This window comes from Dromaius novaehollandiae, chromosome 1 (genome assembly GCF_036370855.1).
Source record: "Dromaius novaehollandiae isolate bDroNov1 chromosome 1, bDroNov1.hap1, whole genome shotgun sequence".
NCBI lineage: Eukaryota > Metazoa > Chordata > Aves > Casuariiformes > Dromaiidae > Dromaius > Dromaius novaehollandiae.
Window position 1 is genome coordinate 89,168,813 of NC_088098.1, and position 13,713 is coordinate 89,182,525.

Genomic DNA, 13,713 nt, shown 5'->3' on the forward strand with positions numbered 1-13,713 from the left:
CTCCCCAAATAACCTGCAACCAGTACATTCGTGGACTTTGTGCTGATACTGATTTTAAACCAGCTGCAGGTTTCAAGGTGCCCACAATCTTACGTACTCTTCAGTATGCAACAGCAACTCTCAGCACTGGTGAGTGCTTTTGTCAATTGCAGGCACTGTGCAACACAATTTGGTGAGGTAGTAAATGATGAAGAAAACAAGTTGTGCTTACTCTGTCCACCTACATTGTGACTATTTAACCATAGGATTCTCACAAAGTGTTTTTTTAATATCACCAAATGCAAAATACTACATCTGGGAACCAGGAACACAGATGTTGTCAATAGCAGATGGGAGACAGTGCTTTGAAAAGCTGCAGATGGACTTTGAAGTCACTAAAAATAACAGCCTCAGCACAAGCACTCAGCATTCCACAATGCTATGGCAAAAAGGGCTGGTGCAGTTTGTGGACATGAATATCAAGAAGTTGAGAAGCAATCATAGCACTATTTTTTTAATCAATGGTATGTAGAGCACTAGGCTAGCAATTGCAGCTGATTCATTAGATATGCAGAAACAAAGTCCCAAAGAGAAAAAAAAAATCCCAGCTTCTGAATCTAACACATACAATATAAGGCTTCATGAGCTCATTTTCCTCAGCTCATCCAAGAATTTAATGGCTTAGTGGATAACATGAGACAGTTTAGGACTTTTCAGCCTTGCTGATAAGAATGCAGCAGTCCACAAGTTGAAGTTAAATAATGAACACAAATAAAACTGAATTTCTCAATAATGACCACAACCAAATATTAGAACACATTCTCAAAGTACGTGATGAATTGCCATTCCTGAGCACCTTTAAGGCAAGATTGAATAACTTTCCAGAAAATACACTGTGATATAGCTTTCAGAGTAAGTTAATCAGATGAGATATACAGCACATAGAGAAAGGAGGTATTACAGTGGCAGGTTGTGTACGTTCTTCTGGCACCAGAATCAAAGAGACCAACTCATGGTGTAATTCGCTTGCCTGCCACCCAGCACAGTCAGGAGGCTTTCCTTGTTGCATGGAGATAATGCTGATAGTTGCCTGAATCAGAAATCTCAAGTTTCAACCACTCTCTCGCAGGAGAGAATTTTCCCTCTGCTTATACAATCGGCATAATCTCTTGGCAGGGAAAGTTTTATTATGTTATGAAGCAGACTGGCTATACGAGCAGGTGGATTACAGAATAAAGTTACCATATGTTTCAGAGGTAAAAGAGCACAGGAACTGCCTGGTTATGTCACTCACATGCTGAAACATACACTACAGTCAGCCAAACAGCATCACAAAGAGTATTTTCCAGTGACACCACCCCACAGCACCAAACTGTCATTTACCTGCTACAAATACATAGGCAAAATTCCCCCCAAACAAATTCAGGCCTTGGACATCTGTCTGGAGTTTCTTGAAGTATCCAAAAACATTGCAAGGTTTTTTCAGTGACAAAAAGGTTGGTGCTGTACAGTAGATTAGACTGGCAGACTTCCTGGAGTCCCATCTCACCTCAAGCTCTGCAAGACTCTGGGCTTCCCACAGCACTGAGGGGGCACAGACACTCCCCTACTGCAATGATGAAAGCTCTGTACAGCATTTCGCTGGATCAGCCAGCCTAGGCAACTAGTTCCTGCTGATTTGCTAAATCACCCAGCTGACAGAGAATATGGTAACAGTGGAGTAGATAGTATAACTGTCCTTAATTTGTAGAAATGAAATACCAGTTTAGGATCTAGCAGCTGCTCTGCACATGGCTCTTGGCAAGACACTGTTTTCCAGCATCATGACTCAACTTCTTCCTACTAGGAAAATTAGTGAGGCTTGGCAGGTTAACTACTCCCTTCACCAGGCAGCCTTGGCTATAGGATATGGAGCTTTTTTTCCCCCTCCCTGGGCCAACACAGAATGGATTATGGCACTGCTACTCCAGCAAAACATGACTGGTATGTCTACACCCACAGTCAAGAGGTATACTACATCCTTTGACCTATCTCCCTTGTCAATTACTGGATAGATACAAACCCTGTTCCATTGCTGGAAATAGCTACTACATGTATTTAGTGTATTAATATGCTAAATGCATTAAATGTGGAACAAATAATACTTACAATAAGCAGGCATACAAGCAAAGTCTGTTTCTTTTTTAATTATACACTGTTCTACTCCACCTCTGTAATGGCGCATTGAATACTCTGGCTTCAAAGTATGAAAATTCATGCAAGTTTAAAAGCAGAATTAAGAGTGACAGGAACCAACAACATGGAAAGGAGGGAAGGAAACTGCATCTCCCAAAATAATGACAATAGTTTAAGGTGCCATTTGTCTAATGCATCTTACTCTCCCTCAAAACCAGTGCACACAGCATGGATAAGGTTATATTCTAAAAATACAACAGGACATGACACTTTGCTACATTTTCACTGAAGCTACAACAGCAGCAGATCTAGACTATTTCACTTTTTGAGTTACTCTTGCAATTCTTTCTATTACAGAAGTTCCTTATGGAACTGAAGCCTTGCATTCTGCCACTTGCTTACCCAGGGCTTCCCTCCACCCTTTTTTCATAATTTTACCCTGCAAATCAAAGTCTGGTATTCTAGAAATTCAAGAATGTTACCTCAACTAATTCCAAAGGTTTTGGAGAAAAGATAGAGTAAGGAGTTGAGGTAAAGGGAATCTCAGGATGTTTTTGTACTGCTGTATTATCAGCTCTCTGAGCTCAGAGGGAAGCAATTACATTGTGAAAAGGGACTACAAGCTTCATCATCCACCTTCATGAGATCACACTGCCCCTGTGAAATCTCTGCAGAAGCTTTTACTGCAAGTGATACAAAGTCTAGACTTGTGCAAGTGTTCCAAGGACAAGAATTTCTCCAGCATTCATTTACAGGAGGATATAGTTTCTCTGAGATCTGGAAGGGATTAGAAGCACACATACTTTTTATAGTTCATTTTTGATTCTAGAGCAGGAGGAGCAGCAAATAGACTGCCACATGTCCCTAGCTTTTTATTTAGCTTTTACTTGCTCAACCCCTTTTTCCATTACATCTCAGCAACTCATGACTTTGTTGAGGCATCAGCTTTTACGACAAGAAATGACAGCACAAAAGCTTTCAACTTCTAAATATCTTGAAGAGTTTCTCACCACCCTAGTACATGATTTGAGGTACACAGGGGCCACTATAGCCGCTGACTTAGAGTAGCATAAGCTAAAACACATTACAGAGCTTACTGGTAGTCTCTAGCTCAGACTAGACACTTAGACCTAGGAATGTGCCTCCATCTGTTTTAAAGCCAGATTCAGATCAGCATAAGACTAGTTGTCAGAGAGGGCAAATGTTTCTCTCGAAACTGTTGCTATAATGCAAGTGAAAGATGAATAATGTCTCCTTTAACTGACTCTTAGTCAGTGAAGCAGCAGATGTGTACATTTGAGGAAAAGAATCTGAGTAATATCCACAGCCAAACATTACTGTGTACCCCATCAGTACTATAATTTCATCTTTTCCAGTGTATTTATACACACTGGTCAATAAGCTCCACAGATATTCCTAGTCAGCACTATTTCAATGCAATAACTTGAGGCAAGCAGTGTTTAGCATAATTTTATTTGTACAAGAATTTCAGAATCATTAAGGTCCAAAACCCAATTTCCAAGAATGACAGATGAACACCACAGTGCAAAGTGGTCACAGTAACTTGTCTACTAATCTCACATTTGGGCTCACTGCAAATTCAAATACTTCTAGTAACTTGTTCTGCCAGCTTAAAAAAAAAAATTTTTTCAGAAGAGATACAAGCTAGATTTTCAAAGAGCTGACTTCTTTTAATTGTTAAAAAAAAAGATAAGGGATAAACATAGAAAACTACTTCTAAATCTCAACACAAAGTGCAGTTTTAATCAGAAAGAAAGACAAGCCCAAACTAGACACTTCAGTGAGTTGCCTTTTATTCCAATACAAGTGAGAAAGTGTTCCAATCATTCCCCCAACCACCAAAGCCTCTACAACTACAAGCCAGCCTCCTTCCTTTAACTTGTTTCATTCAAATTAAAGAGCACACTAAATACACTTCACTGTTTAATAAGTGGTTGACAGTAATGGTTGAGTAAGACTTAGATGCCAAGAGCAGAACTGTTGCTAGCCATTTGGCTCTCCTGATGCCCAGATCAGACTGATTTGCCAGTGACAGTGGCCAACTTCTTGCTTATTCTTGTACCCAACAATTATGGCACTCTGATTCAATGAGCTGTTTAGTGAGAGTAATATTCAGTAAGTACCCTCAATACACTGACAATCTAACTCAAGCAGTGTGTCCAAGTCCTCTCAGAGGACTCTTTCCAAGCACTCATAATATACATTGATCAGCAGATAACTACCAACATAAGCAGGTATTCTGGTGATCAGCAGAAACCCATGAAGTCTGGCACAAGACATACCAAATGCTTAGCTCCAGAACTCAGTCCCAGAATATTAGTATATAACTTCCAATAAAAAGTTTAGGTATCCGGACTAGATTTAAATACTAGCTTCTGCTTTGTAGACAAGATACTCATGTTCAAATAAGATTAAGAGCTTTTGAAAAATGATTACTCTGAAAAGCAAGTGGTAGTCTTCAGCCTCCAGCTTAGTGATTGATTGAACAAGCTGAGAACAGAAGCAGCAACACTTGACTTGAGCTGAGGGAGCATAAAGTATGCTTTACCCTACAACTTTTCAGATGACCATAGATCAGCATAGGAATTTTAACCCAAGTGACAAACCTAGTTCACCACTAGTCTCCTTAGTAGCACCTTAGTCAGGGAAAGAAATTTTCATTTCACTTACAGTGGGGAAAGCATCCCAATAATTTTCAAGTTGAAAGGGGAACTTAGGGATAAATATTGACAACAGATGCTTAACCTCAGACTGGCTTAGCCTAGCAGAACTTACCAGCTACAGGAAGAAAACAGCTATTTTAAACTATGCAGTCTACTTAACTAGAAACCTAATCCTCACAAGTGATAAACTGGTACAAAATTTGCACTCTAGTATTACTACTGCTTTATTTTACTGCCACTGCCCAGTGAGAATGTATTAGGATAGTCTGAAGTATAGTAGTCTCTTTAACCTCCCCTGGACACTGAAATGAGCAGAGGATAGAGCAGGTTTACAGAGACATCATTAAGCCCTGAAGGGAGACTGAATCAAGCAGGCAGCCTAAATTTTGGCTAGGGTCATTACTCCAATTTAGCCTAGTGCTGACTCTTATGTTACTCCCTGCTAAAGGGGCCACCATAATCCTGAACTCAAACCAGCTAGCACACATCAGATAAGCCACTGACACTTGCAACATCAGACTGCCAAGACAGCTTGAAATGAAAAGGGATAGACTGTTGGCAGCACAGTGACACAAAGCTATTTAGTATTTCAGCTCTAACTAAACTGCCAGGCCAGAATTGTTCTGAAGGCAGTCATACAGAACATCGCAACATCTCCTATGCTAGTGCCAATGCAGTAGGTAATATGTAACTTCAGGCTAAAGTTTAACTATTCAAGACCTTAGCATTTAGCATCCGGACTAAAAAGCATCAATAATTCTAATATGCCAGAGTAACTTAAGAGCAAGATAAGGAACAAAGCAGTCCTGCAGGGTTAAAAATCCAGAAAGTCAGCTGTTCAGAGAAAGCAGCCATTCAACATAAAGCTTCTATGGAGTCCTCAGCAACAAATTACATTAGCAAGAGCAAAATATCTGTTGAAGAAAGCTTGAATTCTCCATAGCTCTATCTCAATAGGAATCTGAGAGTCTTTCTTCTAGCACTTCCTTTTCCAATAGATGGATCTGGCCTGATGTTCAGCAGCTAAGGCATTCAAAGATGGGCAAAACATAAGGTAGTTTGTTTTAAGCTTATGAGGAATTCTTAAGCATCTGATCCCTTCCTCCACATGAGCTGATACACAGAAGCAATTTCTAAAGATCAGCCATGAGATCCCACAAGACAGATGCATGTCTAAGCTATTTGATATGGAAATCAAACATGTCCCTCTAGGTAGTGGCTTACTTCTGCAAGGCATATAGCTTAGGCTAGCTTTGAAAATAGCTATTTAAGAAATTATGATTACAACAAACTCTTGAGCTAAAAACACCTTCCTTTCTAATGATGTTCTATACTAGGCCAAGTACTGACTGCACGCAGCAGCTATTCATGCATAGGTTTATATCCAGGCAGTAGGTCTGCACCAACTTTGGCACACATTATGACAACACTGGAAGCATGTCAGTTCCAAAAAAACCCTTCCAAACAGTCACTCTCAGATGAGAAGTGCCTTGTCTATAGCCTATATCAAACTTAAGACAAAGTTAAAGGAACAGGTTTGGTTTACTTTCAGATTTAAGTATTTTGGCATCACTGACTACTCAGGAAGCCTTTCATGAAAGTCAGAAGACTTCTTTTTTTATTTGCTACTGAAGCTGCTTACAAGACTGTTCAGGAAATTAAGCCAAAGCATACTTGGCTACAGTTTTCTATTTTCTAGATTACATCCCTGCCTTCCTAGACTAAATGAAATTTGAACAAACTAGTAGCCTCACTGCTCTACTGAAGCAGTCTTTACGGATTAGTTATGAAAAGTGAAAGAGCTTGCAACACAGCTAGAAGTCTTTGGTCCTACCAGAAACAGGCAGTCTTTTAGCCTTGCAAGGTAAGTGCTGCACTGCTACTGTTTTCCATTTCTAACAGCAACTATACATTTGTTTTCCATTTGTTTTCTGCTTTACCTCCTAAGTTGAAATCTTTTGTTTGATCTGTCACTTCAGTCTCACAAGCTACCAGAGACAGCTAGAAGTTAAGTCAGAAAAAGGAGTGAGCAAATAGATATTCTTAAGCATTGCACCAGTACATATTAAGTAGCTCTAAGATCTGTCCTTCTGGTCTATTTCTCTGGTTAAGCAAAGGAAACTCAATCACTTATTTGTATTTTACTATTGCAATTCAATGAAAGCATTCCAGTTAACATACCAGCCAGTTTCTAATACTGCTATATACAGAACTGGGGAATTTTTAACCTTCCTTATGAAGCACAGAAATCTCAAAGCAGCAAGCTCAGCATCTACCCTTTGATGTCAGTCACCTACACTTCAAAGGGAATATATATATACACACACACACTTTCAGAGGCTGTTCTGAAAATAGGATTAGACTTTTGTCACATACAGCATCTGTAGAGAGCCCTGCTTAGGGTTGATATACCTTTTTCAGGTGAGGGTTAAGACCACCAGAGGGGAAGCATTTGACTCAAAGCCTCTCATACAGTAACCAAGTGATAGTGATAAACCAGTAAGCTTAACCCTTAAGTGGCAACAGAAAGGCAAGCCTTCAGGACCTGCCTGAAGTTGTACAAGAGTAAGTTCACTCTAGGAGGCACTTTTGGAAGTTTATACTGTGACAGAAGTGCACATTATCCTGCAACTAACAGTGATTTCTTTTAGCTTGCTGTGGACCTGTGAGAATGAAAGTTAAGCTTCAGTTTAAGATCTGAACTATGTTCTAACTGTGCCAGCAGTTTCTGAAAGAAAAAGCCAAAGGCTTTATCTTGAGCCTGTCCTCAATAGTATTTTTCCACCCTAACCTTTCAAACAGTGCTTCCATTTCTATTTAAGGCTTCAGTTCCTTGTTTCAAGGACTTTGCACATAAGTGAGTTTTATAAGTCATGTTTTGGTGCATGTTTTGAGAAGCTACCTTTCAAGCTTTTGTACCCAAGAAAAGTTACTTTAGTCAGCTCATGCTTTACAGACAAATTTACTAATCCATCTTCAACTTCCAAGAAATTCATCTTGAACTTGAGGCAGGACCATATATCCCCATGCACTACAGGAAACAACCTTGAGGCCCTCTACAAGACAGACAGTACCCATAGTTGCTAGTTCAATACAGCCAGAAAGTACAAGCAGCCCAGGTATGGCATGAGCTGTTGGCCCACTTTTACACAATTTCTTAACAGAAAGTTGGCCAGGACTTGGACTGAGAAATTATGAAAATGAAGCTGAGCAACAGAGTAGAGTTCTTTGCTATTCAAAGAGTCTTCTTTTCTGCACAAGACATTTTACAGTCTCTTTTCTGTTAACTAACACTTAACTTCATGCTGTACCTAGATTGCATGTTTAATAGCTGTTTCCAGGATTAGTAGCAAGTTTTGTAACTGCTCCTCTAAACATTCAGCTGCTGGTTCTCTTTTCCCAATGAAGAGGCAATAAGGCTTCTTGGCATTTGCCGAGACATACTGAAAGGCTCTTAACAGGTCACCTGGTTGCAGAGTCCTACTACACACCAAGAAATACAGTCCAAAGCAAGTCATATATTCTCATTAGAAACCCCCTACTGACAGTTATTACTTGTCTATGTACACTGAGCATCTTGACTTTCAGTAGCCTCCATTCAAGAACTCTCAAGAGAAATGCTCAATTGCAAGGCAGCCAAGTGGGGTAGGACTGACTATATGGAACAGGAGCATTTGCAAGATAGTAGTTGCTGAAGTTTACATCACTAACGTAAGGTGCTGGCTGGTAATAACAGGTAACATTAGTGGCATTAGGAATGATGTTTTGTTCTGCCAGTACTTTGAGTGCTAGCAGAGAAATCAAGTTGAGAGTCTGCCTTCGCTCATGTCCCATGAGACACACTGTGCTCTCATTTACCACCCTGCGCAGAATCATGAGGTAGTCATATTTGCTCCTCTCTTCTCTGGAGAAGTGGTTCTGGAGGTAGGTCTCTAGTTTGCGCTGCTGATCCAGGATATCTGGGAAGTCAATGAAGAATCGGGAACACATGTAGCGCTCTAATGTTTTGATCTCGTCTTTATCCATGGGCCTGAAGTCTCGCACCAAGAGGTTACTATACTTTAGAAGCCCACCACCTCGGATCTCTTCAGGATTTTTGGTAGCTATCAGTTTGTTCTGGAGGTGATCAAAAGCTGCTTCAAAGTCTCCATACATACTTTCTCCAATCACAGTTGGATGGAAGTGCTCTGACATGGGGTTTTCCGAGTAGTCATAGTAGAAGAGCAGGGAGTCCAGTATGATTTGGAAGGAGTCCACACTGAACTCGAACTGTCGTCTTATACAGTCTACAAACTTCAGCTCCACGTTTCTGCCATGTTTGTTGGAAAGCGATATCAAGCTCCAGCGGTCAGACTCCGTACACACTTTCACTAGCTTCTGGATGTATGCTTCCTTCAGTGTTACTGGACTGATTTTTAGCTTGCTTACTCCTTCCGGTAAGAAATTCAAGAGAGATCGCAACACCACATCTCGAACTAACTGAAACTCTGCCTCACTTGGAAGAGAAACTTGAAAAATGAGATCCAGGTCCTTGCATCCCAGCCCATTATCCTTGACCAGGACATGACCAGCTGCAGAGCCATTCAGACGGACATCATGTACCACAATGCCTGCCTCACCCAGCCTACTCCGAACAGTCTGAACAATATCCTTCAGAGTTATCTTCAGTGTTGGGAAGTTACCTCGTCCATGGATTGGAACCACCTCTGTAAGAACCTCATGTAAACGGCTGACCTGCTCCCAGTTCAGTACACTGCATGACATGCAGTCTGTATTACTTCCTTTGCCTGCCATTTTAAGGGTTTTCTTCTCCAAAGAAACTGTAGGGAAGGGGAAAAAACAACAAGTCAGACCTTATATTTACACTTCCTGGACATGCATGCTACACTCTGCTGTTCTGTCTACATATACAGACAGAAAACCAGAAAGAAAATTCTACAATCTAATGCTTATCAGCAAGCCTTTCCCCTGAAAGAATGCTCATCCTATCTAGTGCTACATGCACAAAATTTAGTCATTTTTTTTTGGTGAGGTAGACTTAAGCACCACAGCTTTGTTTTTGTTTCAAAATGAAAGTCTCAATGAAGTTGACATTAGCTTTGCCTGAAGTTTCAAGGGCATCCACAATACCAGCTGACACCAGTGAGAATTTCAAGTGCAAAGCAATTCTGAGAGTTAGTTGTTTCATTATGTTTGAAGCTCAAACTGCTCTCTCCAACTAACATGATACTGGAAGACATTCAGGTGTTAGTTTCAGAGCTTAGAAACATCTAGTCCACTGAAAGCACTTTAATGCCACAGACATTTTTCCCTTTTCATGTAAGTTTTTTTCATACTAAAAAGTAGTATATGGTTAAGTGCCAAGTTTACCTTGTTCCTGCAAAAAAGCTACAGCACTTCAGCATCCTGGACAAAATTTCAACTAAGAAGTCAGATAACAGCTACAACTACTCAATCACATTCCAGTCTTTATAAGCAATTATTTAGTCTTCAGATACACTGTGTAATCAAACTACCTTTTTGAAAATATTCATATTTGTACTGCCTTTTGCTCCCTTGGGGAGGGAAAACTGAAACTTGTTAGAGTTGGCATACATTCAGATGAGATTAAGGCATACATCATGTCACAGCCTCATCTAAACTTCTGGACTTAAGTAGTCTTGTTGTAGTTGAGCTGATCCCTGTCTTGTGCTTAAATGGCTTGTGTTTTGGAGTATGGAGATACATGATTGTAGAATGTATTAAGTATCTCCAACCAGTATTAATACACTTATTCTTTAAGCATTCCAGGTTTCTACTGGGGCCAGGTGCTTTGACAGCTACAGACTAATAGAGGCCTCAGCTTCTGCTCCAAGTACTAGGAAGGACTGCACTTCCAGTTGCCAAGGACAAGCTATTCAAACTTCAAGTAGTTAACTCTTGCCTGCCAGGAACTGTTTAAACCCCAACCATGTATGCATTAGCCTAGTGCAAGGAATATTTTCAGCAAGATAGAGAGCAGTTACTATCATATTTCATGCCTGCCTTTTTCCAGTTTTTAAATTTGTGAACAGCTCATTTGACTTGTCAGCTTTTCTACAGAGCCTAGTCAAATCCTAAATCAGACATGTAATAAGGTTGTGTTCCTTGGGAAGCAATTTCTATCCTTGAACAGAAGCTGCTCCATCACATTATCATTTCCACTTATAATGAGAGTCACATCAGCTTCCGTAGGAATGAAGCAAGATTGATTTATAAATTAATTAGCCCAGGACAATCTAAGAGATTCTTCTAACTCAGGCCTTACAGCTCCCAGCACTGCAAAATCCTGAATGCATCAAGCCTACCAGTAGTTGCCCACAGGCACTTTGAGCACATTAAAGTATTTTTTTTCATCTTAAAAAGCACTGTTTTCATCAAATCCTTCAGGCCTGCAGCTCACTAAAGAATGATGTGCAAGACCTCCGTGACTTCTAGCTTAAGCTGCAAGTGCTCTCAGTCACTCCATCTGAAAGTGTTCACCGTCTTCCTTTCCACCTACAGACACCCTAGCAGCTAAGCCCACCAAGCAACCAGAGAGAACCTCTCAAACAGTATTTTCTACCCCCACACTTGGTTCTGCTTCCATCTTCAAGATTCTTATGTAGGAGAATCATGCGCACTGCTGCCCTTGACAGTGTCTTCCAGGGGGACATTTCAGGTACTGTGTTTCTACAGTTCAATGCAGAGTTCAATTCCTAGGCTGTTAGCCTATGAAACCTCTCACCCCTAGATTACTCACATGCTTTGTCTCCTCTGCCAGATTTAAGTTTATGACAAGAAGATCTTTGAGTTTAGTACATTTGGGACATTAATAATTTGCATGCCTCCTATGTCTTGCCTTCTAATAGTTTCCATGACAAAAAGATTGATACCTGAAGATTTTTATCCACTCAAAAGAAAGCAGTTTTGAAGGCAAGATAAGCACTACCTATTTCTACTATCAACTCTCAAGAGTATTGCAGCTTCACTTGGATGAAATAATCAGATGACAGGCAGAAGGAGTTCAGCAACCTTTACCTCTTTCATAGTCAAGTACATTATGTCTCATAGGAAAGAAAGTTCTATTGCAAAGTAATTTGACACAACTTCTAAGAAATTTAGATGAATGTACCTGCAACAAACAATACTCTGTGGTACTACAGTATTTTATGTTGACAAACTCAACAGGTATTGAAAGGCAAAGAGATTTAGTTTTCTTTAAAAGATGTTTTCCCTTGAGAGCTAAAATGGCTTTGATGTACTATCAGTGGCAAATTTCAACTAAAACATTAGATAATTAAGAGCACCAACCTGTGATCACTGTAGCATTAAAGTATTTACATTACATACAAGACCTCAAGGTACGTTCCCAAATTAAATGTAACAGCTCCACTTACCCATGTGGAGCCATTCTACTATATAAAAGAATGACTTTCAAATCAGATATTAAGTACACGATCCCCATACTGGCTGTATCAGCTATCAAATGAACAAAGTTTGGACATTTAACAAAACTTTTAAGTTTGTATCTTCTTGACTGGCTCTGTTCCCTGAGCCATATGGTAGATTACACACCGTTGTTACACCATAGGCTCAGCTCCAGACAGAGAATCCTCACCTATCTGCTCATTTGGGTCACATAAAAATACTCAAAGTGAGTCTTTTTTTTAAGAAAAGAGTTTGTCAAACACATGCTTCGAGACAAGTTTTCATTAATAAACTCTGACCACAGCACGGTGAGCCAGTTTTGTTAACGCTTGCTCTGCCACCTCTGAGCCAGCCTCCTGAAGCAGCTCCACCATAAGGCCAAAAGCCACGCGCAGGAAGAGCTTCGTCCGGATTGCTCACCCATGGTCGCCAGCACAACGCACGCCAACAAGGGCCGCCACACTTCGAGGCGGCAAGTACGCAGCTTTCCACCGAAAAGGGGGCCTGCCAAGAAGGACCTCACTCCCCAAGCGGGGACTAAGAGACCCTACCGCAGGCTCCCGGCCGATACCTCCCTCCGGCCGATACCTCCCTCCGGCCGATATCTCCCTCCGGCCGATATCTCCCTCCGGCCGATATCTCCCTCCGGCCGATACCTCCCTCCGGCCGATACCTCCCTCCGGCCGATACCTCCCTCCGGCCGATACCTCCCTCCGGCCGATACCTCCCTCCCGCCGGGCGCGCCGCGCGCCCCGCTCACCGGTTAGCTCAGCCGCGCCGCGCACCCCGAACCGACCGCGCCAGCCTCACGCGCACACCTCCCCCGCCCCCTAATGGCTCTTTTATAGCAGCGCGCCCCAGCCCCGCCCCCCCCGGCGGCGCCCCGCCCCGCCCCGCCCCCTCCGCTCTCTCGAGCCCCGCCGGGGCGACCCTGAGCCGTGAGGTAACTGCCGCCGACCGCGCGCGGCTTGACAGGCGCGGCGGGGCGGAGCGGCCGCCCCCTAGTAACCGCCGCTGCGGGGTGACGCGACCCCTCCCCTCTGCGAAAGAGCGGCGGCGCTAACGGCAGCCCCCGTCCCTCCCTGCCCCCCTCCTTGCAGAGCCCGGTTCCCCGCTGGCGGGAGCGGGGGCGGGTTTGGCCGTTGCTCTGGGCGCTGGGCCGCGGAGCCTGGCGGGGACTGGTGGGGGACAGGACGGGGACGGCTGCCCGCGCCGTGCACCCGCTTCCCTACCGCGCTCCTCCTTGAGGGCCGCCGGCTCCGCGGAGGTCTCGCCCCGCCAGCCCAGTCAGTGCGCAGCGGGCGCGCGCGCGGTAACGGTCGCCCGCGCGCCCCTTCCCCCCCACCCCCCGCCTCGCGCCGCCCGTAACGGTCCCGCGGCGCGCGTGGCGCCTCCCCAGTGCCCTTTGCCTCCGCGCCGGTAGCGAGGGGCGGCGGGAGGAGCCGAG

At 42.8% G+C, this 13,713-nt stretch overlaps 1 protein-coding gene across 1 annotated transcript; it reads right to left on the reverse strand.

The window, feature by feature from the left end:
• Positions 1 to 3,611: 3,611 nt before the first annotated feature.
• Positions 3,612 to 13,084, reverse strand: TENT5C (terminal nucleotidyltransferase 5C). The gene is made up of 2 exons (XM_026103474.2): positions 13,027 to 13,084; positions 3,612 to 9,658 (listed from the first exon to the last, which is right to left on the reverse strand). The coding sequence occupies exon 2, from the start codon at positions 9,630 to 9,632 to the stop codon at positions 8,460 to 8,462; it is 1,173 nt and encodes a 390-aa protein (XP_025959259.1). The 5' UTR covers positions 9,633 to 9,658; positions 13,027 to 13,084; the 3' UTR covers positions 3,612 to 8,459.
• Positions 13,085 to 13,713: the final 629 nt, after the last annotated feature.

Bases quoted from the DNA above. Each gene is read 5' to 3' on its own strand.
- TENT5C (XM_026103474.2), bottom strand. From the start codon at position 9,632: ATGGCAGGCAAAGGAAGTAATACAGACTGCATGTCATGCAGTGTACTG.